Genomic DNA, 26,021 nt, shown 5'->3' with positions numbered 1-26,021 from the left:
CTTCCCCCATCCCCTGTGCCACTGTAATAGTAATGGAATTTAAAGATCCCCCTGTATTGGCTTGGTTTTTGGTTTGATTGTATTAAAATCCAGAGCTTGTGAATCCCTCTTGTGGGATGGACTTGTTGATGTGAAAAGAGAGGGCTGAACTGGGAGGAGCTGGTCAAGTAAATTTAGAGAGACACAAGAAAAGACAGAGGCAGAAGAACTTTTTGGAAGCAGCACCTTTGGAGGCAGAGAGAGCCTGAGACGATTGCTGAGGGCCACTTTGATTTGCCCAGGACTTTTGAGAGCTGCCAAGGACTGAGGAGACATGGCTGTTATGCTGGTACTTTGTCTGTCTGTTTGGATGTTGTTTTGCCAGATTTTTCCACTGGTGAAAGACAGTCCTGTTGTTGCAGAAGTCTGGGAACCTTTCTGTTGGTTTAGAGCTACTGAGACTGTTCTGCAGACAGAGAGTGAATTCTGTCTAGTGGTGAAGGACAGTCCTGTTGTTGCAGAGGTATTGGAACCTTGCTGTTGGTTCAGAAGCCCTGAAGAAGGATTTTCTTGTTGTATGTTTACAGAAATCCTGGAAGAGGGTTTTGCTAATGTTTTCAGGGGTCCTAGGACTATTCTGCAGACAGAGAATGAATTAATGAAGACACTGGCAATGTATCTTGTGGCCTTGCTAAGCTTTGTATCCCCAGGACAAAGATTGCTAAGAACTTTCCTCCTGTCAAGATGAAGAAAAGACCTCCATTTGGGTATTAAATGCTGTGCTTAAGCTTGTTGTAACTCTGGGGTAGATTCAATTGTGATCCAAGGGTTGGGAACTTTTGACCTTTTTGTGCTCAGTGATTGAACAAATGAATGTACAGCCACAGCATACTCAACTAAGGAAATTTAGGTGTCTGTTGGGTTATAACATCTAACATTTATATAGTGCTTACTGCTAGCCCAGCACTGTGCTAAGTGCTTTACAATTATTATCTCATTTGGTCCACAGAACAACCTTAGGAGGTAAATGCTATTATTATCCCCATTTTACAGATGAAGAAACAGATGATGTGGACAGAGGTGAAGTGACTTGTCCAGGGTTATATAGCTAGTAAGGGTCTGATAATGAATTTGCTCTCAAGTCTTTCTGACTCCAGACAGGCACTCTATCCACTCTGTTACCTAGCTGCCTCCCTCTGTATGAAGCAAGAAGCAGGATGGAATAGCAGATGAAGAGCAGGCCTTGAAGTCAGAAAGATCTGTGTTCAAGTTTTGAGTCTGACAAATCTTGGCTATGTGACACTGAGCAAATCACTTAACCCCCTAATACCCAGACAATTGTCTAAGATTCTTAGCTGCAGAAAGCAGGTGTTACCAATAACATCATAATTCAGTTCACCAACAACAATAACATGGTTGAAGGCATATTGGGTGCTTGAGATACAAAGGCCCAATTTTTTTAAAAGGTAAAAATGATAGAGGCTCTGCTCTCATGAAGTTTATAGTCTACTAGAGAGATTCAACATGTAGGATAGGAATACAACACAACAACATAGGGATACATAAGTTTCATAATTTGAAGTTGGCAATTAGGTGACACACTGGATAGAGTACCGAACCTGGAATCAGGAAGATTCATGTTCTTGTATGTCTCAGTTTCCCCATTTGTAAAATGAGCTGGGGAAGGAAATGGCTCAATCACTCCAGTGGAGAAAACCTCATGAAGAGTCGGACATGACTGGAATGGCTGAACAACAAAAAATTTGAAGAGGAAGAGTCCATTTATTATTCCAAGGATCAGGGAAGGTTCACATGGCTGGTGGCAACTGACCTTATCCTTGAAGGAAGCTAGTGGTTATTAATGGTAGAGTTGAGGAAGGAGAGTGTTTTTAAACCTGTCTTAGTAAAGAACAAAAGGCAGGATATAGATTGCCTTATTCCAATTTGACAGGAACTTAAAGTACAAAAAAATAAAAAAAATTTAAGGGAACAAATATTTATTTTAATTTTATTTAAGAAAAATGTATTCAGGGAAGCTAGGTTACACAGTGAATAGAGCACCAGCTCTGGCATCAGGAGGACCTTACTGTTTGCCATACACCATGAGTTAACAGAGTTGGGGCTCAAACCCAGGTGTAGTGACATCAAGTCCTTGTCATCTTTTCCATTGTTCCAAACTACCTTTTATTACTATATACCACATTTCTTGGATCCCCTTTGTCACTTTGTGAAAGTTGCTTCATCTCTCTGGATCTACTGCAATTTCCTCATCTGTAAAATTAGTGTGTTGGACTAGAAGATTTTAAAGTTCCCATAAAACTTTAACAGTATATGATTCTATATAGTTCTTTATGATTAAGTAACTGAGGCTTTGGGCTCACTTGAACTGAAATCAATCTTGAAGATTCCTCAGAACTACTCCTTGGGTCATGCACCCACCTAAGGTTTCCCCTGAGAATTTCAGAATTTAGAATATGTCTAGAAGGCACCTTAAGCTCTCATGGAAATTCTCAGTATTTATAATACTATGCTTGGTGGCTACCTCCACCTTACCCCTAACCCCTTTATAAGAGAACTTGTTCTTAGAGAGTCTTGTAACTTTTCTCTCTGACAGTTTTCACCTTCCTTCAGGTCTTTCTTACCTACATAGTACACATGACTCACATTACCAGCAAAGGGAATAGGTCCATTTTTTCTTCCCTAAATCTTGACCACCTGCTATGCCAGTCTGTTTTCCCCTTTGAGTCTTTATGTGGTAATGGTTCTGTCTTTTTGTACTGAATCACCGTCAGTAGATCTGTTTTTAAAATTTAATATTACTTCCTTCTCTTATGGAAAACACTCCGGGGTTCCTTGGAGAGGATTTTTAGATGCACAATTCTCTCTCCAGGGCGTTCACTTTTTCCATACCTTTGTGTACTTCCTCTTTGCTTTTCCCTGACCAATTTCCTTTGTAATTTTAGTCATTGTCAGAACAGAGAACTCATGGGTGGGAGGCAACTGAAAACTCAAGACAAGGCAAATATCTTGTCCGAGGAATTCACACCTGAAGAAACATATTAGGGTGGCTTCCCTCTTTCTTCCTAGGTCATGCTTGGGCATATTTTCTATGGTTTCTAGGTACTTTACACACAAATACCATTTATTTCATCTTCATGCCTGTGATGTGCCACAGTGATTCTATTCCAGTTTTATAGATGAAGGCATATAATTGACTTGCTCAAGGTCACTCAGCCATTACTTGGTCTTCTGCCTCCAACTGCATTGCTCTTTCTACTAAAAATGCTTCCTCTTAATCCACTTTCAGATTTTCTAAAGGGAAAAAAATGTGGGACTACAGGGCAAAAATGACAATGGAGAATCTATTAACTATAAAATCCTATAGTAATAGTTTAGTGAATCTCAGAGTTGGAAAGACCTCAGGAATCATCCAGTGCAAATTTTACAGGAACAAGAATCTGCTCTCTGAACCTTAGTTTCATTAGCCTTAGAGTGGGGATAATGATACTTTTCCCACTTTTCTCACAGAGTTATTATGAAGTTCAAATGGAAAATTTTCCCCTAAAACAACAAAGCACAATAAATGAGTTGTAATTATTATCATATTTTATTTACTTGACCCCTTGCCTGCTGTTGTTTTCTACAAAAAAAAAATGCTTCTGATCATTTCAATTCACAACCAAGGAACTTTTTTAAATCAGCTGAATTTTCAGGTTCTAAAATTGTTCATGTACTTTGGATTTTTTTTTTCTGGCCTATGTGCAGGACTGGCCATTGGCATAGGAAGTGAGGGAGGTTTATTTGGTCTGTTCCAGCAGTTGTTTCTTCTGATCCAGTTTCTACCTTCATCATTCGTGAATGAGCTCAGTGAGCTTGGAATATGTCAAATATGCATAACTAGTTTTTCCTCTTTGCATTACCTCTTCCTTTAACTGGCTTCCTTCAACTCTAGCTACCCCTCTCTTCTTATACACTTTCTATTAGAGGAACAATATGTGGGAAGTCATATTAGTCATTAGAAGCACAATGGACAAAACATTGGCAACTGCCTGTCAGAGGGCTCATTGTAGTCAGAATAGTACAGAGCAGTCCTAAAATCTCCTTTCTTTCTCTCCTTTCTTGCATTCCATTCCTTCCTTCCCTCTCTCCTTTTTTTCTTCCTCCTTTCACTCCTTCCTTTCCTTCATTTTCTCTCTCCTTTCCTCTTTTCTTTCCCTCCTTCTCTCCCTCTTTCCATTCCTTTCCTCACTCTCTTCTTATACTATTTCTTCCTTCCTTCCCTTCCTCTTTTCCTTTTTCCCTTTCCTTCTTCTCTTCCTTTGCTTTCTCCTTCCTTTTTTTCTCCTCCTTCTATATCTTTCTTTTTTCCTTTTCTTTTCTCTCTTCTTTCCTTCCCTGGAAAATATTTAATCCAATTCCACTGTTTTAAAGATGAAGAAACTGTGGCTCAGGAAAATGAAATAAATTATCAAATTATACATGCAGTAAGTAGCTTAGGATAAATTAAAATCAAGATACTAGCTGTGTGACCCTGGGAAAGTAATTTAACTTCTCTGTTCCTAGCATTCAAAATGAGGGACTAAAATTTAGAGGGCTCCAAGGTCCTCTTTGATCCCATGAGCCTCTGACACGAATGTAATATTCTTTCCATTGCACCATAGACTAAGTGAAGAAATGGTAGTTAGATATAGATGGGCATTTTAGTCAAGTTACAAAGTAGAGTGAGAGAAACAGGGAAAGTTAGTGCTGGAAGGGATCTGAGAAGCCATTAAGTCCAACCATTCTTATCTGCTGTTGTGGAATGGGAGTCTCAGAGAAGCTCTTATTACCCAGGATTACGCAAATGAAACAATTTTTTTGGGCGAAACAACCTATGCTTCCCATCTACCAGGCGGGGATTTTGTCTTCTATCACCACAGCCTTCAACCGACGCTTTCTAAAGTGGGCATCTAGGTAGTATATTGGATAGAGTACTGGGCCTGGAGTCAGGAAAACTCCAATTGCTGAGTTCAAATCCAGTCTCAGACACTTACTAACTGTGTGACCCTGGGCAAGTAACTTAACTCTGTTTGCCTCAGTTTCCTCATCTGGAAAATGAGCTGGAGAAGGAAATGACAGAGCCACTTCAATATCTTTGCCAAGAAAGCACAAAGAGTTGGATATGATAACTAAGCTTTCTTTTTAAAAATACTATTTTTCCAATTATATGTAAAGATAATTTTTTTACATTCATTTTTATTTTGGAGGGCTATTGGGGTTAAGTGACTTGCCCAAAGTCACATGGCTAGTGTGTCAAATGTCTGAGTCTGGATTTGAACTCAGGTCTTCCTGACTCCAGGGCTGGTGCTCTATTCACTGCACCACCTAGCCACCCCCCTATATTCATTTTTTAAAAAAATTTTGAGTTCCAAACTTTCTCTCTTTCTCCCTCCCCTCCTGCTCCCTAAGATGGTAAGCAATTTGATATAGGTAATTGATGTACAATTGTGTAAAATATATTTCCTGAACATTAACAACAACAACTTTCTAAAAATGGTAGCTCTATAATCTTCAGATTTCAGACAGTTCCCCAAACAGTAACAACAAAGGCTAGTTTTTCATTTTTTTCCCTATTTTTCAAATGATTTATTAACTTCTGATTTACATCATTCATTTCTGCCAGATTTTGAGTTACAAATGTTCTCCCCATTTTTCCCCTACCCACAGCCCCAAAATGGCAGTCCCACAGGATATCCCCTCCTCCAATCTGCTCTCTCCCATATTTTCTCCCATACCCCTTTTGACTTTTCCAGTAGGGCATGGTGGAACTCTATGCCACAGTGCCTGTATATCTTACTTCCCAATTACATGTAAAATAGTATTAAAAATAGTGTGTATATATATGTATATGTAGCTATTTAAACATTTGATTTTAAAACTTTGAATTTCTTTGAATTCCTTCCTCCCTTGTCACCCATCCCTTACTGGTAAGATAAGCAGTTCAGTATAGGTTGTACATGTGTGTCTAATGCAAAACAATAACATAGTAGATATATTGTAAAAGACTGACTATATTTCCCTCCCTCCTATCCCACCTCCCACTTGTTCTGTTCTCTACTTTGATCCCATCCCTTTTCAGAAGTGGGTGCTTCCAACTTCCCTCCCCCCAGCCTGCCCTCCCTTCCATCATCCCCCCTCACATCCCCTTCCCTCCCTACTCTCCTGGAGAGTGAGATACCCTATTTAGTGTGTATTTCATTTCCTCCCCAAGCCAAATTCAATGAGAATAAGGTTGAAATATATCATTCTATTCCCTTCAACTATTTTCATAGTGAGAAAGATTTCATCAGTTACAATTATTGTTTTTCCATATAGGAATGTTAATAGTTCAGCTTTGATAAGTTCCTTATGATTTCTTTTCCCTGTTTACCTTCTCATGTTTCTCTTGCATCTTGTATCTGAATGTCAGATTTTCTATTCAACTCTGTTTTTTTTTCATCAAGAATGCTTGAAAGTTCTCTATTCCACTGAATGACCATATTTTCCCCTGAAATATGATACTCACTTTTTCTGGGCAGGTGATTATTGGTTTTACTCCCAGCTCCTTTGACCTCTGGAATATCATATTCCAAGCCCTTCGATCCCTCAGTGTAGAAGCTGCCAGATCCTGGGTTATGCTGATTGTGTTTCTACAATATTCAAATTGTTTCTTCCTGGCTTCTTATAATATTCTCTCCTTAATCTGGGAATTCTGAAACCTAGCTATAATATTCCTAGGAGTTTTCTTTTTGGGATCTTTTTCAGGAGGTGATCGGTGAATTCTTTCAACCTCTATTTTGCCCTCTGGTTCTAAAACATCAGGGCAGTTTTCTTTGAGAACTTCCTGGAGGATGATTTCTAGGTTCTTACTTTGATCATGGCTTTCAGGTAGTCCAATAATTTTTAAATGATCTCTCCTGGATCTATTTTTCAGGTCAGTGGTTTTTCCCATGAGATATTTCACCTTGCCTTCTATTCTTTCATTTGTTTGGATCTGTTTAACAGCATCTTGATTTCTCATAAAGTCATTAGCTTCCATTTGCTCCAATCTAATTCTGAAGCAACGATTCTCCTCAGTGAGCTTTTGTGGTTCTTTTTCCATCTGGCAAATTCAGCTTTTTAAGGCATTCTTCTCCTCATTGCCTTTTTGAGCCTCTTTTGCCATTTGAGTTAGTTTATTTTTTAAGCTGTGATTTTCCTCAGTCAGGCTGTTGACTCTCATTTCATAATTTTCTTGCATCATTCTCATTTCTCTTCCCAAGTTTTTCCTCCACTTTTCTTATATGCTTCTTACGGTCCTCTATGGCCTGTAACCAGCTCGTATTTTTCTTTGAAGCTTTTGGTGCAGGAGTTCTGATTTCACTATTTTCCTCCTTTTCCATGCTTTTTGTCCCCAAAATAGGAGTCTAATGTTGGAATCTTCTGTTTGCTTTGTTTCCTTCGCCTTTTCATGTGGCCCCTCAGTCACTTGACCCCTGGGCTTTTTGCCAGAGTAGGATTCTGCCACCAGACAGGGGAGCCTTTGTCCCAAATGATGGGGTTTTCTCAGCTGCCAGAGCTATTAGATGGGTGCCCCCTCTGAGGCCTCCACACACTCTGACAAGCTGGACACATACCCCGGAACCTCCACTCTAGACTGCAATCCAGATCCAAATAGGTTAAAACATGAGCAATTGCCCCTCAGACTGGTCGGCTGGTCTCCCTATATGCTGCAGGCCAGGAGCTGAAGCTGCCATGTGGCGCTGGTTGGCTGTGCCAGGTGTCTCAGCAGCTTCTTGCCCTGGGGGCAAAAGCCGATGCACCCCCACTTACTGGGTTCCCAAGTCCAGACTGCGCTGACCTCTCACTTTGTCCCTCACATCTATGTGTTGATAATTCTGGAAACCCACAGCTGCTGCTGATCTGGAGTACCTCTGGCCAGCGGCTGGTCAGACCCACCCTGGGGCTAAAACCTCACGCTCCTGCTTGCCTGGGCTCGGCTCCCAGAGCCTTGCGCTAGCTGATTCCTGCTGTCCTGCGAGGCTGTCCTCAGTGGGACTTTAACTTCTCTGTGTCATTTTGTGGGTTCTGCAGCTCCAAAGTTTGTTCAGAGTCCCCTTTTTACATGGATTGGGGAATGTGGAAGCCAGAGCCAGGGGGAGGTCCTGCTTCTACTCTGCCATCTTGACTCTGTTCCCCTTCCTTCATTTTTTTTTCTGCCTAAGTTTGTATGGTCTTGCTACAATGAGCAGATCTTGTAAGTACTTGGAATCCTCCATGAGTACTATACCAAAAATATAGGCCAACATAGAGGCCAATAGAGGAAAACATTTGGGAAGGATTTCCTTTTGTGCATTCAGCATTTTTTAAAGTGTCTAGAACTTAAAAAAAAAAAACAACCCAACAGCCCCATGCCCTTTCCCTCACATAATGGTTCTCTCTCATTCCCCATATTGAGTTTTCCTTGTGACATAGAAATATAATTAAGTGAAATATATGATAGAAAAACTTGCTGGACTAGATGGTCTTCAGTGCTTGTGGTCCTTCACCTCTCTGCTGCTACTGTTTCAGTTGTTTTTCTGTCAAATGACCCCTTTAGAGTTTTCTTGGCAAAGATACTGGAGTGGTATTTCCTTCTCCAGGTCATTTTACAGATGAGGAAACTGAGGCGAACAGGATTATGTGACTTGCCTAGGGTCACAAAGCTAGCAAGTGTCTGAAACTGGATTTGAACTCAGGAAGATGAGTCTTCCTTACTTCAGGTCTGATACTCTATCTACTGAACCACGTAAGGGTTTTGCTTCCATTACTCAGAATTCAACTTTCAGTAGTCATTTTCACTTATGTAGTTGTTGTCATTGTGCACATTGGTATTTGGTTATACTTATTACTTGTATATTAGTTTATGCACTTCTTTCCAAGTGTCTCTTAATTTCTCATGAATCATCTTTTTTGGCTGAAAGATAATCCTTCCTTATGTTCATATAAAACCATTTTTCAGCCATTCCACAATTGATTGGCACCCACTTTGTTTTAAGTTGTTTAGAAGTCCTGTCCATAAATCCTTTTCACACACATGAAATTTCCAGAGTAACCTTCATTTAACATGTTACCCCACTTAATAATTCTGTACATGTGCTCATTTATTGTTCTTTAATTCAATGTTATATTTTCCTGTTGAAATTAAACTTTTAAATCTGTCCTCTAATCAAACCTCTTTTCCACACAGGTGTGGTGTCAGAAACTACAAGTGTCTCCTGATTGGCTTCTTTTCTGTCATCCACACTTTTTTTCTTCCCCCCTTTTGGTTTCACTGCTCATTAGCCCTTCCAGTATATGGGAAACAGAGGAAGAAGGAGAAAGTGAAACTCCAATCAACTATGTTGCTTATTAGTAACTCTGAAATGAATTAAAAATTATTGGCTAAAAGAAATCTCTTTTTAGGTCATTCCATGTCACATTAGTCTTGCTCCCCATTAACTCAGAAAATCAACACTTGGCTAACATTTTTTTTTAACTGAGCAGAAATTTCTAAACATTCTAGTGAAAACATTAACCTCTGGCTGATGTTGTCTTGTTTAAAGGACTTCTGCCAGGGCACTTGGAGCCAAACATGAATAACATCTCTTTCTATTAGCCTTTTAGTTGATGAATTAGTTAAATTTGACATTCATTTGTCATAATTTTAAAAGAAAATCAACACTTTCATTTAGTCATCTATGTTTGTGACTGACAGAAATGACTGCTTTTGTTCATTATTGGTGTCATGACACCATACAGTGTTCAACTTTTAAAGTAGAAAGGCATAGTGATAGTATTTTCCCTCAAAAATGGAGGGGAAACTTATATGGATAGAATTCTGAAGAATTATAGTTTTCCGAAGGGAATTTGCAGCCACCAGTTCTGGACATTAGCTGAGGGTTCATAGGTTTTGCTTTTGGTCTATACAACATCTTCAGTTTGGAAGTTCTGAGGGTAGCTCCCCATTGGTTCTTCTCTTTACACGGTCACTTTAACATTTTATTAACATAGCTCCCAATTTGCAAGGATTGTCTTAACGAACACCAAACAAAAAGGTCAATTTTGCACGGAATTTCATAGATTTCCTGCATCCTCCTTTGCTTCCCCTTCCTCCTCTCTACCATCCAGCCCTGAGTTTATGTTTGCTAGACTGGAGAGGAATCAGGAAATTATTCAGTGACTTAATCTGATTGGGATTGGGGGAGGTAGATAATCTATACTTCTGGCAGAACCTGAAGTCACCCCCCCAGAAAGTGCCTACTTACTATTATGAAGATGTGTAAATCTGGTTTTTGGAGATTGTCTCCTCCTGGCACAAGGTTTACATTTACTTGGAGTCATAGAGCAAGCCATCCTTGGGATTTGGATTTAATTTCTTTTTATATCTTAGTTTCCACACCTTCAAGAGAAGGTTCAGGTCTTTTTTCTCTCCAGGTTCTTCTATCTTATGTGAGAAAAAAATCATTGATATATAGAGAAATGGTAAGTCTAGTCTCTATTGATGAACCACAAAGCTCTGTAGTTAATCTTGTCTTTATTCAGTGAAGGAAAGAACCTAGTAAACAGAATGTTAGACTTTAAAGGAATTTTAGAAATGATGTAATATGCATTTTTAAAATTTTAAAATAAAAGCTAGACTGAGAGAAATCAAGTTATGTGCTTGGTAATTCATGGTGGAACTAGGACTAGGACCTAGCAAAGTGATTCCTAGACTTGAGTTCTTTCTAGCATACCACATATTTTAATCAGTGATTTCCACAACCAATTAGAAGCATGCTTATATAGGCAGTTAGAGGTGCAGTGGATAGATTGCTGGGCCTTGGATCAGGAAGACTTGAGTTCTAATCTGGGTTTGGATGCTTCCTAATTATGTGACACTGGACAAATCACTAAACCTCTGTTTGCCTTAGTTTCTTTGACTGTAAAATAGCACCCACCTTTCAGGATTGTTATGAGACTCAAATGAGATAATATTTGTAAGAACAACAACAACAATGACAACCCCCAAAACAAACCAGTGCTTAGCAAGGAATCTGGCACATAGTTGTTTGGGCCCTGATGGATTCAGAGTGAAGATAAATAGAAATTGCTTCTGTTTTGGTCAGAAATCCTGAGGGTCTTCCCCTCCCAGTTTAATTTTTTTTTTCTGGACTAGGTTAAAGAGTCCATTCTTTGCCTCATTTTTTTTTAACTAGCCTTAATAATTAAATGGGCATTGCCTCAGTCAAACTGAGACTTACTAAAGACCTTAGTGTTAAAAGTCCAAGGTCTTCCATTGCATCTGGGGCCATCTCCAGTCCTCCTGATGTGTATCTGACCAATGGACCCAGATGACTCCAGAGGAGAAAATGAGGCTGGTGACTTTCACTTGCATGTCATGGCATCACCTCCATGATGTCATGGTCCTCTTTGATAATGAAGGACAAATAATAACAGCAATATATACTTATTCCAATAAGAGCTTGAAATGATTAGCTAAAACTACCGATAAGAGCTGAAACTATAGGGATCTATATAAAGTCTTTCACTTAAATCCAAAGATATTAGCTGTGCTAGTATCCTGTGAAGAATTTAGCTTCAGAACAGTTAATATAAAAAATGCTTAGGAGATTTTGTTGACTCTCAATTTAATGGGAATCCTTGGGTAATTGATAAGAAAACTAATACTGCATTAAGAGAGTCATAGTGTCCAGAACAAGGGAGAAACTAGTCCCACTGTACTATGCCCTGGTCATACCACATGTGGAGTATTGAATTTATTTCTGGCCATCTCATTTAAATGAATAATCTGGAACTGGTACAGAGAAAGGAAACCAAATGGTGAAGGGGCTTCAATTATGTCATTTGAGGAATGCTTTGAGTAGTTACTTTTGATGCTTAATTAAGAGGAGGGAAGACTTAAAGAAGATATGATAGCTGCTTCCAGATATTTAAAGGACTGTCATATAGAAGAAAGATTAAACTATCATGCAGCTTCTATGGCTGAGGCACTGTGTTTGATACTAAGAGAGGGACAAAGATAAATAACCTATGATCCTTACCCTTAAAAAACTTATGACGCAACTAGGACACACTCAAGTTTACACAGAAGTAATCACTTAATAAAGGAGAGCCTGTGATAGGAATCATAAGGAAAATACAAAGTGTTCAGAATAAGGAGAGATCACTTCTGTGCAGGAAATCCGGGAAAATTTCATATAATAGACGACATTTGAGCTGTGACTTGAAGTCTAGGTGGAATTTGGCCAGATGGAGATATGAAGGATATATGCAATGAAGGTCTTCTTTGGATCTTGCCTCCTGTATAATATCTCAGAAAAATGTTCAGTTCCACACTTTCTGAAACACAGAAACCTCCATAGACTCTAAAATACTAAGCCCATATTTTTAAATAGTCACAGCAACTTCCTACTGGTATGAATTATGCCAGCAAACAAACATTTTTTAAAAAGGTTTAGAATTGGTAGTTTGGGGGATAGTACTGAGGTTAGGAAATGGAAGGTAGTGGGTAGCAGAGAATGAATAAGAATATGGAATTCAAAACCAGCAGTGTCACTGGAACATTAAAAAACTCCCAGAGAAACCATATTTGAGGTTGCCAACTTGAAAGCATAAGTCATTTGTGATGGATTAAATAGAAAATGCCAGATTTACCTACCCCAAGGAGCCAGGATTTTATGAATTTCATTTGAATGGGAAATGTATAGAGCTATAAAGAAAATTTGGTTGGCAGCCTTTGGGGGGACTGTTTTGGAGAATGGTGGCTGTAAAAAAAATGCCAGATTTGAGAATGGGTATGTTAGTGAAGGGTGGGCTTTGGGCTGAGAACTAAAGGAAGGAAGATGGCAAAATCCCCAAAGGAGTAGAGGGGAAGGCAAAGTATTTACAAGTGAGGGATTTATTCTTTTTGCTTCAGGACGACAAGTTATTTACAAAATAATATTGTAGGGTTATAGGATAACAGGAAAGAACCAATATTAGGATTCCTAAGAGATAATAATCAGTTCCCTACCTTTTGCCATAGTTTAAAAATGGTGACAGGGAGGGAAAACGTATCATATTTCTAACTGAGAAATCCAAAAGGGGTCTGAAATAAGTATACTGGGCTTTTCTTGATCCTTTATGAATTAGTTAAAAAACTGAGGGGAAATTTTTTTTCAGGAAAACATCTAGGGTTACCATGGCAGAGGGAGCCCATGGATTTGGAATTTGGAGGCCTAGGATTTGGAATTGTCTTATGAATAGATTGATTTTTAATTTATTTTTATATCTTAGTTTCTATACCTTTCAAATGAAGCTAAAAATGCCAACTCCTGATCAGGGAGCAAAGAGGAAATTGGTTTTCAGAATACAAGATTGTAAACCATGAGTTGAGTGGTGTGTTTCTTAGTAGGCAATGGATGAAAGGCCCCTGAGAGCATTGTTAAACCTTTCTGTGGCACTGAAAGGTCAAGAAGTTGTTGTTCCTGTTGTGACCATAAGAGATAGTATACATTTCAATTTGATAAATAAGAATGAATGCAGATTGAAATGTATATTCAGAAAACTAATGGTAGTGTATCAACCAATGCCTACACCTTCATTTTGTCAATGTAGTTTTGACACTTTTTGAGCAAAACAATTTCCTGCAATTAAGAAGCCTTTAAACTATATACAAAATATAATATTTGATAAATTGTGAAAAGGAACATGAAGAACTGAAAACATTATTCTTGAATTAATATTTAAATGGAGTTTCTTGATAACATTATATGTTCCATAAATAAATTACCACCTAGAAAATGAAGAGCTTCTCTTGTAATTGAGGGCCACCTGTGTTATTATGGTCCTAGAGACCTATAGAAGAGAATTAGAAATTCAGAGCATATATAAATATGACAGTCACAGCAATATGAAAATTGTGAATTTCTTGGGTCAAATATAAAGTGTAATAAAGCAACTTTGATAACTTTAATTGATAAACTACTTACAAGAATATTGTTTTTTCTTTTCCCTTGTGCTGGAAAGCAGACTAATGTTACTAAATGAATGTGAAAGTCTTTGACAGATGTGTGACTGTATTTATTTAGGCATTCAAATTTATGTATATTCACCTTCTCATCCTTTTTATTTAAAAATAATAATAAATATGAAATAAATATATAAAAATAATAGAGGGTTGAATAAAAAAAATTTGGTTCAATCCACGATCTTTTCCATAAACATACTTATTTTGATAGTCTAGGTTGGTACCAGAACAGAAGGGGTAACTTTTTTAGATCCATTTATCGGGTCTTTTTCTGATTACAAGGACTCCCTACAGATTTTTTAAAGGGTAAAAATTACCTGTTTTTTTTTTTAATTAATCCTAATTTCATAAATTAAATCCTTTAAAGAGATTGATTAGTATTATCATGTTTGCACATTATCATAGGGACCACAGATTCAGAGCTGGGGGAGACCTTAGAGTTATCTAATCTAATCCCTTCATGAGGAAAGTTGAGGTTCAGAAAAGTTAATGGGTTGCCCAAGGTCACAGAGGTAGTTAAGTATTAGGATTTGAACCTATCTATCCTGAATCCAAATCTAGTATACTTTTTACTACACCATTATCATTCATAAGGATACAATAGAATCTTATATCCTTAAGTAGGAACTGCAATTCAGAGACAGAGAAAGTAACTTTACCTTTGCTATCTTCCGACTATGATTTACCTTACTGTAACAGTCTGATTTCACAATATCAACTTTGTGTAATGTTTGAACAATGATGTTTCTAACAGTTAAATATAAAGGATAGCTGTGGCCAATTACAATCACAAGACTAAAAGAAGTTAAGAGCTGGAAGCAATCCTAGAGGTCAGCCATGAAACTTTTTCACTTGATAGATGAGACATTAGATTAAACTTTCTTGATGTCCAAGTTTATATGATGGCAACAGGACTTTTAATTTACAGCACCCTGGTTCCATTCCAGTTCAACTCCAAATTCCAAATGCTACAGCTGTTTCCTCCTCTGCCTTGGCCTTCCCTAAGTCCCTGGTGTGGACTAGAATTAGAATTTGCATTAGTTTCTAATGATTCTGAATTAATTGTGAATCTCTGTGAAAAATCTAAAAGTCTATTAGAAGCCAGTTTGTTTCCTTTTTCCATGAGTAAAGATGCAGTTAATATATTCTGGTGCAGGGAATCAGCTTTCCTAGCAGGTTCCTAATAAACAATTTCCCTTCAAGGTTAATATAATAGGCAAACACCTTTTGCTGCAGCAGAAGGCAAGAGCTAATGAAACATTAGCTTACATTATGATTCATTATTTCAAAATGTCAGAATAAGGTGGATTTGTCATGGACTTTTTTTTCCTTTTCTTCATTCTTTAGTACAGAATGAAAATTTTGCTTTCCTAATGTCAGTGGATTCACTCAGTGCTTGTTTTCTAGGCCAAGTTCAGACAACCGGCGCCAGAATGGTCGAGAAAGATTGGCCAGTGCTGGTGACAAGGGAACCCTGGCCATGGAATCCACCAAGGAGACTCGCTACTGTGCGGTGTGCAATGATTATGCTTCAGGCTACCACTATGGTGTCTGGTCCTGCGAAGGCTGTAAGGCCTTCTTCAAAAGAAGCATTCAAGGTAATAGTGTGTTGAAAACAATTCATCAATGTGTTTATTCCTCAGAGAAAGAAGTATGTGATTAAGAAGGAAGAAATAGACTGAGTTCATTTAACATATGCATTCATAGTTGGTGGGACCAACTTGGATTTTTTAAAGATAGATTAGGCTACAAGTTGTGTCTCTGCTCTCCCGAGCACTTGATGTGTGTTTGCTGAATTGAACTGAAAGTGAATACTGGGGAAAGACAAGGCTCATAACATCATGAATTTAGGGCTGAGAGCAACCTTACAGATCACCTAATCTAATGCCCACATTTTACAAATGAGGAAATTAAGACCTGGAGAAGTAACATGAATTTCACAGAGACACACAGATGGTAAATGGCTGAATTGAAAATTGATCCTAGGTCCTCAGACTCCAAGTTGAGTGCTCTTTTCATTAGACCATATTGCTTCTCAAAGAACATCAGAAAAAAGAGTGCTAGATGATATTAGGATAGACATTGCTGAGTTCTTTGGCATCTGCCATGAATTTTGAAGTCTCTAAGGTGATCACATCTTATTTTAAGTATGGGGAAAGAGAGAGGGCAGATGAGAGAAAGGGGGAGAGAAAGTCATTTCCTTCTCCAGTAGATTAAGAGAAAGAGAGGGCTAGGGAGAGGAAAGATACCTTGTCAATATGCAAAGTTTGGGAATAATAGAGTAAGACATTTCATATCTTTAAAAAATGATGCCTTTTGTTTTTGTGTCATAGCCACATCCAGATCTAGCCTTCCACCCTTTGCTCCCAGCCCACTCAACCTTCTCTTTAAGTACAGAACCTAATTAGCCCAATAAATGTATCTGATGGCATATGTAGCATTTCTCTTCAGCAGTCCCATAATTATCTTAAATTATCATTAAGTTCAGTTTAGAAAACTAACAGTTCAGTGGCTGGTGACTTCTGTAGTGAGGGACCTATCATCAGCATTAAATAACATTTGATAAGTAAATGTCTTCTCTTCTTGCCCATTCTTTCCCAAAATACAGTTTTCTTAAGTCATCTGGCTTTTATCTCTAGCCGAAGGGGGTGAATACCCTGTTATGTAAATTGTTTTGGGAGGAGATGCAGTTTATTTCTTAAAAGCAAATGATTGCACTAAAGAAGTATTCAAGAGATGCCAAGAAGTTCTTGGCTAACTAGCTCCCTTTGCTCAGAATAGTGACATTTTTGAAGCCCTCATTGCCTAGATTTTTGAGCACCTGATCAGTGGGGAAAACCTCTTTTCTCTTTGGCTTTGCCTGACAGTCTACATTTCCTTATGATACTATTTAACAGTTCCCTATGTGCTTTTCTGTTTGGGATCTTAGGCTTAATAAAGCTCATTGAAAGCCAACACCTAATAAATTATTAGGAGATGCTTACAGAACTGATCTTCACTGGTTGGATGTTAATGATTTTCATTGCATGGAATAACTTGGAAATTGGGAGATGGTACTCATGGTCCATTTTCCCTTGCATCATCAATGCCATGATTTTGTATACCTGTAACTATTTTTCATAGAGTTATCAGAGAGGTCAATCTGGTCCAGTTTAAAAGCATTTTCTTTCTTTTTTTTTCAGTCTTTATTAATTAGTTTGTTTACTTTTAGTTTACAAGATTCAGTTCCACAATCCCTTGATTTTCAAATTTTCTCCCCCTTTCTCTCCTATCTCTTTCTCCCCACCTCCACCCCCACCATGGCAGTATGCAATCAAGGATGGGATCTGCAAATACTTTCACATTAGATATTAGTCAGGTTGTAAAGAAGGATTGTAACCAATGGAATGAACAATGGGAAAGAGGAAACAAAAACAAACAAGAAAAAGAAAGAGAGCAGGTAGTTTGCTTCAATCTGCATTCAAACTCTGTTCTTTCTAGTTCTTATTCTGAATATAGATATCTCTTTCCATCATAAGGCTTTTGGAGTTGTCTTATAACCTTGCATTGCTGAGAAGAGTCTAATCTATCAAAGTTGGTCATCACACATATGTTGTGTCTATAATTGTGTACACATTTCTCTTGGTTCTGCTCTTCTCACTCAGCATCAGTCTGTATAAGTTTCTCCGGGTAAATACGAAGTCCATCTGCTCCTCATTTCTTAAAGCACAATAGTATTCTATTACATTCATGTACCACAATTTGTTTAGCCATTCCCCAATTGATGGACATCCCCTTAGTTTCCAATTCTTTGCTACCACAAAAAGAGCTGCTATAAATATTTTTGTACATATGGTTCTTCCTCCCACTTCTATGATCTCTTTGGGATACAACCCTAGAAGTGGTATTGCTGGGTCAAAGGGTATGAAATTATTTAGAGCCCCTTGGGCATAGTTCCAGATTGCTCTTCAGAATGGTTGAATCAGTTCACAACTCCACCAGCAATGCATTAGTGTTCCAATTTTTCCATATTCTCTTCAGCATTTGTCATTTTCCTGTTTGGTCATCTTAGCCAATCTGACCAGTGAGATGTGGTACCTCAGAGTTGTTTTGATTTTCATTTTTCTAATCAATACTGATTTAGAGCATTTTTTCATATGCTTATCTTTAATTTCTTTAGAATCTTTAATTTCTTTAAAGAAATCTTTAATTACTTCCTCTGAAAACTGCCTATTCATATCCTTTGACCATTTATGAATTGGTGAATGACTTGTATTCTTATAAATTTGACTCAATTCTCTGTATATTTTAGAAATGAGGCCTTTATCAGAGACACTGGTTGTAAAAATTCTTTCCCAATTTCCCACTTTCCTCTTAATCATGGTAACATTGGCTTTATTTGTACAGAAACTTTTCAATTTAATGTAATAAAAATTATCCATTTTGCATTTTATAATGCTCTTTAACTCTTGTCTGGTCACAAAATCTTCCCTTCTCCATAAATCTGACGGGTAAACTAGTCCTTACTTTCCCAGATTGCTTATAGTATCAGCCTTTATACCTAGATCATGCACCCATTTAGACTTGATTTTAGTATACAGTGTTAGATATTGATCTATGCCCAGTTTCTGCCATACTATATTCCAGTTTTCCTAGCAGTTTTTGTTAAATAGTGAGTTCTTATTCTGAAAACTGGGGTCTTTGGGTTTATCAAGCAGTAGATTACTATAGTCATTAACTGCTGAGTCTCGTGTACCCAACCTATTCTAGTGATCCACTACTCTATTCCTCAGCCAATACCAAGTGGTTTTGATGACTGCTGCTTTATAATACAGATTAAAATCTGGTATGGCTAGGCTACCTTCCCTAGAATTTCTTTTCATTAATTCCCTTAATATTCTGGAGCTTTTGTTCTTTCAAATGAATTTTGTTACTATTTTTTCTAGCTCTATAAAGTAATTTTTGGTAGATTGATTGGTATGGCACTAAATATGTAATTTAATTTAAATAAAATTATCATTTTTATTGTATTTAGCTCTACCCAGCCATGAGCAATTGATGTTTTTTCCAGTTAGTTAGGTCTGATTTGATTTGTGTGAAAAGTGTCTTGTAGTTGTGTGCATATAGGTCCCGGGTTTGTTTTGGCAGGTAGATCCCCAAATATTTTATAATTTATACATTAATTTTAAATGGAATTTCTCTTTCTATCTCTTGCTGTTGGATTTTGTTAGAAATATATAGGAATGCTGAGGATTTATGTGGGTTTATTTTATATCCTGCAACTTTGCCAAATTCATTTATTGTCTCAAGTATTTTTTTTTTACTTGATTCTCTAGGATTCTCTAAGTGTATCATCATATCGTCTTCAAAGAGTGATAGCTTAGTCTCTTCTTTGCCTAATTTGATTCCTTCAATTACTTTTTCTTCTCTAATTGCTACTGCTAACATTTCTTGTACCAGATTGAATAAGAGGGGTGATAGTGGACATTCTTGTTTCAAAACCCCTGGTCTTATTGGAAATACTTCTAGTTTATCCCCATTAGATATAATACTTGCTGATGGCTTTAAATAGATTCTATCTATTATTTTAAGGAAAACTCCATTTATTCCTATACTTTTTAGTGTTTTTAATAGGAATGGATATTGTATTTTGTCCAAAGCCTTTTCTGTATCTATTGAGATAATCATATGGTTTCTGCCAGTTTTATTGTTGATATGATCAATTATACTGATGGTTTTCCTAATATTTAACCATCCTTGAATTCCTGGAATAAATCCTACCTGATCAAAGTGTATTATTCTTGTTCTTGTGATGAGTTGCTGTAGTCTTTTTGCTAATATTTTATTTAAAATTTTTGCATCTATATTCATGAGGGAAATTGGTCTATAATTCTCTTTCTCCATTTGTCTCTTCCTGATTTAGGTATCAGTACCATGTTTGTGTCATAAAAAGAATTTGGTAGTACTCCTTCTTCTCCAATTTTCCCAAAGAGTTTGTAGAGTATTGGAATCAATTGTTTTTTAAATGTTTGATAGAATTCACTAGTAAATCCATCTGGCCCTGGAGATTTTTTCCTAGGGACTTCATTGATGGCTTGTTTGATTTCCTTTTATGAGATGGGGTTATTTAAGTAACTTACCTTCTCTTCAGTTAATGTGGGCAACTTACATTTTTGTAAATATTCACCCATTTCACTAAGATTGTCAAATTTATGTGCATATAATTGGTCAAAATAATTCTTAATTATTGTTTTAAGTTCCTCTTCATTGGAGGTAGATTCACCCTATTCATGCTTGATACTTGCAACTTGGTTTTCTTTTTTTTTTTATTATATTGAGTAAAGGTCCATCAGTTTTATTTTTTTTTCATAAAACTAGCTCTTAGTTTTATTTATTAATTTGATAGTTTTCTTAATGTAATGGGAATGTAAATTTAAGATCTTCCCTGCCCCTAGGCCCTTTGATAGTCTTAAGTACACCTGGAGCCTGTGGCTGGAGGGTCGTTCAGGCGATACTTTGTGATTGGGCAGTGGGTCAAGAGAGTTGTGACATTCTCTGAGCCAGGAGAAGGCTATATAAATCCTGATGTGAGGCTTTGTTTTGGTGCTCACTTTGAGAAGTGTTGTGTGATTTGACCATGCAAGACTCTGTGTAGCCGTTGAGAACCCCCCAGCTTTGAAAACCCAGATGTTGATGCTTCCCTCTCTGGTAACTGACTAGGTATGGATGTAATGGTTGGACAGTTGGAGGCCTGTCTTCTGAAATGTTTCTCAGTCTATTTTTAACTTCTGTCTGTATACTCTGAAGTTTGGGGTGCTGACTTTTCCCCCTGAACTAGATAAATGATATGCTTGATTAAATAGCAAGATTGTTAACCCATTTTCAGTTGCTTTCCTTTAGAAAAGCAGATTTAAGAACCTGTGTTGCCAGCCACCCTGAGGATGCTGGGGTGCTTGCTGCTACACTTAATTTTAATTTTATTAATCTCTCCTTTGGTTTTCATTATTTTTAATTTAGTATTTAATTAGGATTTTTCAATTTGTTCTTTTTCTAGCTTTTTCAATTATATGCTCAAATTATTGACCTCTATTTTCTCTAATTTATTCATATATGCTTTCAGGAATATAAAACTTCCCCTAAGAACTGCCTTTGCTGCATCCCATAAGTTTTGGTATGTTGTCTCATTATTGTTATTCTATTGAATGAAGTTACTGATGGTTTCTATAATTTCTTGTTTGACCCACTCATTCTTTAGGATTAAATTATGTAGTTTCCAATTAGTTTTTAGTCTCTCTTTCCATGGTCCTTTTTTGCATATGATTTTTATTGCATCTGAGAAGGATGCAGTTAATATCTCTGCCTTTCTTCACTGAATTGTGAGGTTTTTATGCCCTGGTACATGGACAATTTTTGTGTATGTGTTATGTGTCATGTACCACTGAGAAGAAGGTATATTCTTTTTTATCCCCATTCAGTTTTCTCCAGAGATCTATCATATCTAGCTTCTCTAAAATTCCATTCACCTCCTTAACTTCTTACTTGTTTTTTTTGAGGTTAGATTTATCAAGTTCAGAGAGGGGGAGATTGAGGTCCCTCACTAGTATAATTTTGCTACCTATTTCTTCCTTTAATTCCCTTAACTTCTTCTCTAGGAATCTGGATGCTATAGCGCTTGGTGCATATATGCTACATAATGATACTGCTTCATTCTTGATGCTATACTGCTTGGTGCATATATGTTACATAATGATACTGCTTCATTCTTGATGGTGCCTTTTAGCAGGATATAGTTTCCTTCCTTATCTCTTTTAATTAGATCTATTTTTGCTTTTGCTTTATCTGAGATAAGGATTGCTACCCCTGCTTTTTTTTTTTTTACTTTAGCTGAAGCACAATATATTCTACCCTAGCCTTTTACTTTTACCCTGTGCATATCCCCTTGTTTCAAATGTGTTTCTTGTAGACAGCATATTGTAGGATTGTGGTTTTTAATCCATTCTGCTATCCACCTCCATTTTATGGGAGAGTTCATCCCATTCACATTCGCAGTTATGATTACTATCTGTGTTTTTCCCTCCATCCTATTCCCTCCCTTGTTTATGTTTTTGTTTCTTTCTTCTCCCTTCTCCCTTCCCCTCCTTGAGTTTTCCTTTTGACCACAGTCTCCCTCAATATTCCCTCCCTGTGCCCTTCCTCTTTCCCTTCCCTTTCCCCTTACTACTATTTCTGTTCCTTCTAATCCTCCTTTTTTACACCCCCCCCCTTACCCCTCCTACTGCCTGCCTGTAGGGCACAATGGATTTTTATACTTAATGGAGTATGTTATTCTGTCCTTGAACCCAAACCGTTGAGAGCAAATTTCATACAGTGCTCCTCTCCCTCCCTCCTTTCCCTCTATTATAATGAGTTTTTGTGTCTTTTCATGTTAGAATCCTAAACTTAACTGATTATGTTGATCCGTCTTTGAACCAGAACCAATGACAATAAAGTTCATATGATGTTCATCTCCCTCCCTCCTTCCCCTCTACTACAGTGTGTTTATATGCCTCTTCATGTGGCATAGTTGATCTTTTTCTGCCTCATCCTTTCCTTTTCTCCCATTATAATCCCTTTGTACCTCTTAATAAGGTTTTTTTTTTTTATCATCAGATTAGTTCATTTATACCCATGACCTCTATCTATGTATATCCCTTTTAAATGTCACAATAATTATATAAATTCCAATATCGACAGGTATCAGCTTCTCACATAGGGATGTAAACAGTTTGTTCTTAGTAAATCCCAAGTTATGTGCATGTGTGTGCATGTATAAATGTGTATGAGTGTGTGTTCTCCTTGTTTACCTTTTTATGTCTTTCTTAAGTCTTGTAATTGGAGATCCAATTTTCCATTGAGCTCTGACTTTTTCATCAGGAAAGTCTGGAAGTCCCTTATTTCATTAAATGACCATCTCCTTGCCTGAAAGATTATGTTCAGTTTTTCTGGGTAATTGATCCTTGACGGCAGTCCTAGTCTTTTGCCTTATGAAATATCAAATTCCAATCCCTCTGATCTTTTAGTGTAGAAGCTGCTAGGTCCTGTGTAATCCTGACTGTAGTTCCATGATATTTGAATTATTTCTTTTTGGCTGCTTGCAGTATTTTCTCCTTGACCTGGAATTTGGCTACTATATTTCTTGGAATTTTCAATTTGGGATCTCTTTCAGGAGGAGTCCAGTGAATTCTCTTCATAACTATTTTACCCTCTGATTCTAGGACCTCAAGACAGTTTTCTTTGACAATCTCTTGGAGAATGTTTTCATCATGGCCTTCTGGTAGACCAATAATTCTTAGGTTATTTCCCTGGATCTGTTCTCCAGGTCAGCTGTTTTTCCAGTGAGATATTTTACACTTTCTTCTAATTTTTCAATATTTATGTTTTGTTTGACTGACTCTTGATACATCATAGAGTCCTTAGCTCCAATTTGATTGATTCTAATTTTTAGTAAATTATTTTCCTTGGCTAGTTTTTGAAGCTCCTTTTCCATATATTAATTTCATTTTTTAGGGAGGTATTTTCTCCAGTTAGATCTTGAACCTCCCATCCCAGTTCAACAATTTTACTTTTTAAGGATTTGTTTTCTTCAGTGAGATTTTTTTTTCCAATTTGGTCACTGTAGATTTAAATTTAACTTCTACCTCTATAATTTGGCTTTTAAAATCTTTCTTGAGCTCCTCTAAGAATGCTTTTTGGGCTTGAGACCAGTTCATATTTCCTTCTGTGGTCTCAGGTGTGAATGTGGAGTCCACTGTATTTGGTTGTTCTTTCTAGATCATTTTTCTTTTGATTTCTCAGCTTCCTTCTTACCCATTGTGATTTCCTATTTCCTGACTTTGCTTCTCAGGCTGGGAGCTAAGGGCCTTGTTGTTGACTTTGTGTGCTGTAGCCTCTGGGTGTCTAGACTGAGGCCAAGGCCAGTATTCACAGTGTTTCCCTTGAGCTACCCTGAGACTCACAGAGTAACCTGTGGGGGAGGGGTGGTCTGGTCACTTCAGGTTCCCATCTCTGTGTCCCTGGGCTACAGCTCAGGCAGGCTCAGCAGCTGGAGGCAGCTGGGTTTTCCGGGTCAGGGAGGGGGAATCAGAGCAGCTAGGGTTTACCACTGTCTTGGCTCCTGGAAGTTCAGGTAGGTGGTTTTTAAACATCCAGGCTGTGGACTGATAGCCCCTGGAGAAGCTGCAGTCACTGCTGTGGACCCTGTGCTTTCTCTTACCCAGCTCCTACCAGTCTTCCTGTCCTGTTGTGAGACTTCTGCCTTGGGGTGGGTGAGTCTGCTGTGTGGGGTTCCTTCTCACTCCACTGTAGTCTTCCCTCAGGTCCATGCTGGTGCAGCCCCCACATGCTCCCTGCTCTCCCTGCCCGGACCTACCTGGGCACTTTCCTGGGCTGGGAATCTGCCACACTTAATCTCCCAATTTATTCTGTCACTCTAAAATCCATTCAGATTCAAGTTTAGTGATGAAATTGATGGAAGAGCTTAGAAAAGTTTCTGCTTCCTTTCTGCCACTTGGCTCTGCAGCTAAAAGCATTTTCCATAGTACTTTATGATTTCATCATCCTTCATAGCATGCTATTATTATGTGACTTATAATTGGCTTTTTTTTTTGCAATGGAATTTCTATAAAATTGATGACATTCTAAAAAATCTGATCTCTACTGTTACATTGTTTGCAGGCAGAGGGACTGGTCCCCATTGGTCAATGATGACAGATCTTATTTCAAGAAAATAATATTAATATTTTGGAGGTTTAGTGTGTGCCTGTATATATTTATTATTATTATTTTTGGTAATGCCCTGGCCTTTTTTTCTTTGTGATTTCATTTTATGTTTAGTTTGATCAAATCTTAATTATCAGTGTTTCAATAAAGCAGATAGCATAGTACAGTGGAATGAACTATGGTCTGGAAGTAGAGAGATCTGGGTTCTAGGCCCAACAATTTCTCTTCCCATTAAGTAGGTCTAAAATCTCAGATAAGTTGCTTAATCTCCTGTGCCCTTTTTTTTTCTTTATGCCTAAATTTAGGGCATTGATCTGGATGGATTCTAAAAACCTTATTTGCAAAGTTATAAGATTTAAAGTATTTCTAATGCCTACTTGTATCCTATGCTAGAGCTTTTGAAGGGTCTAAAAGAAGACTGTATCTGTGCTACAGAGAACTTTGTCTAAGTGGGGTGATAAAAAATACCCTTAAGGTATAATCGCACAATAACAGAATGCAAAATTAAGTACCTATTGTGTATTAAAACTAATACTTATACCAGAGAAGCTAAAAAGAAAAAGTGAATAATTAAATCTTTAAACAAAAAGCAGAACACTTTGCATAAGTTAGACTTTTTTTAAGAAACAATAAAAAAATCTTCATTTATTCTTGTTTCTTTCTTAGTTTAGTACTTAGTGTTTAGGTTCCATGCAATATACATTCCTGTTGAATCTTTAATTAGCATTAAACCTACAGAAGACAGAAAAACAAAACACACATTCCATGGTGGATCAGTGGAGGAAAAATAAGCCTGCCTTGTCTCTATGTTTTATATCTATAGATTCATTTTTTGGTATGACTTACAGTTCAATTCGGGATGCTTCCTAGTGTGAAACATCTTGTGAAGAGCTCTTTATGATAAAATTACTTTATGCTAAAAATTAGACCCTCTTCTCCTTGAAAATAGGGTATTTTGAGCAGGGTTTTGCTGGATACCTGCATATAAATGCAGTGTTTATAGAGCCATTGTGGTCTTAGATAATTTTTTTTTTTCCAAAAGCAATTGGGGTTGAGTAACTTGCTCAAGGTTACACAGCCAGTTATTTCTGGGTGTGGTGCTAAGTATCCGAGCCCAGATTTGATCCCCAGGTCATCCTGACACTGGGGCCGGTGCTCTTACTTGCTGAGCCACCTGGCCACCCCTAAGCAATTGGGATTAAGTAACTTGCTCAAGGTTACATGGCCAGGTGTTTCTGGGTGGGTGCTAAGTGTCTGAGCCCGGATTCGATTCCCCAGG

At 37.5% G+C, this 26,021-nt stretch overlaps 1 protein-coding gene across 4 annotated transcripts in view; it reads left to right on the top strand.

The window, feature by feature from the left end:
* The window catches only part of ESR1 (estrogen receptor 1), a 376,096-nt gene that overhangs the window by 55,972 nt on the left and 294,103 nt on the right, over positions 1 to 26,021 (top strand). For 3 of the 4 annotated variants that reach the window (XM_069069659.1, XM_069069658.1, XM_069069657.1), the window contains one exon: positions 15,413 to 15,609. In XM_069069659.1, the coding sequence (XP_068925760.1) occupies positions 15,413 to 15,609 (197 nt within the window). The remainder of the gene's footprint in view (positions 1 to 15,412; positions 15,610 to 26,021) is intronic. The other variant, XM_069069660.1, reaches the window with a different exon arrangement.

Source organism: Petaurus breviceps, unplaced genomic scaffold (assembly GCF_028583685.1).
Source record: "Petaurus breviceps papuanus isolate PSGF00001 unplaced genomic scaffold, PetGlider_PUasm1.0 90784, whole genome shotgun sequence".
Lineage (NCBI taxonomy): Eukaryota > Metazoa > Chordata > Mammalia > Diprotodontia > Petauridae > Petaurus > Petaurus breviceps.
The sequence above is the reverse complement of the archived record's forward strand: the minus strand, read 5'-3'. Positions and strand labels throughout refer to the sequence as shown.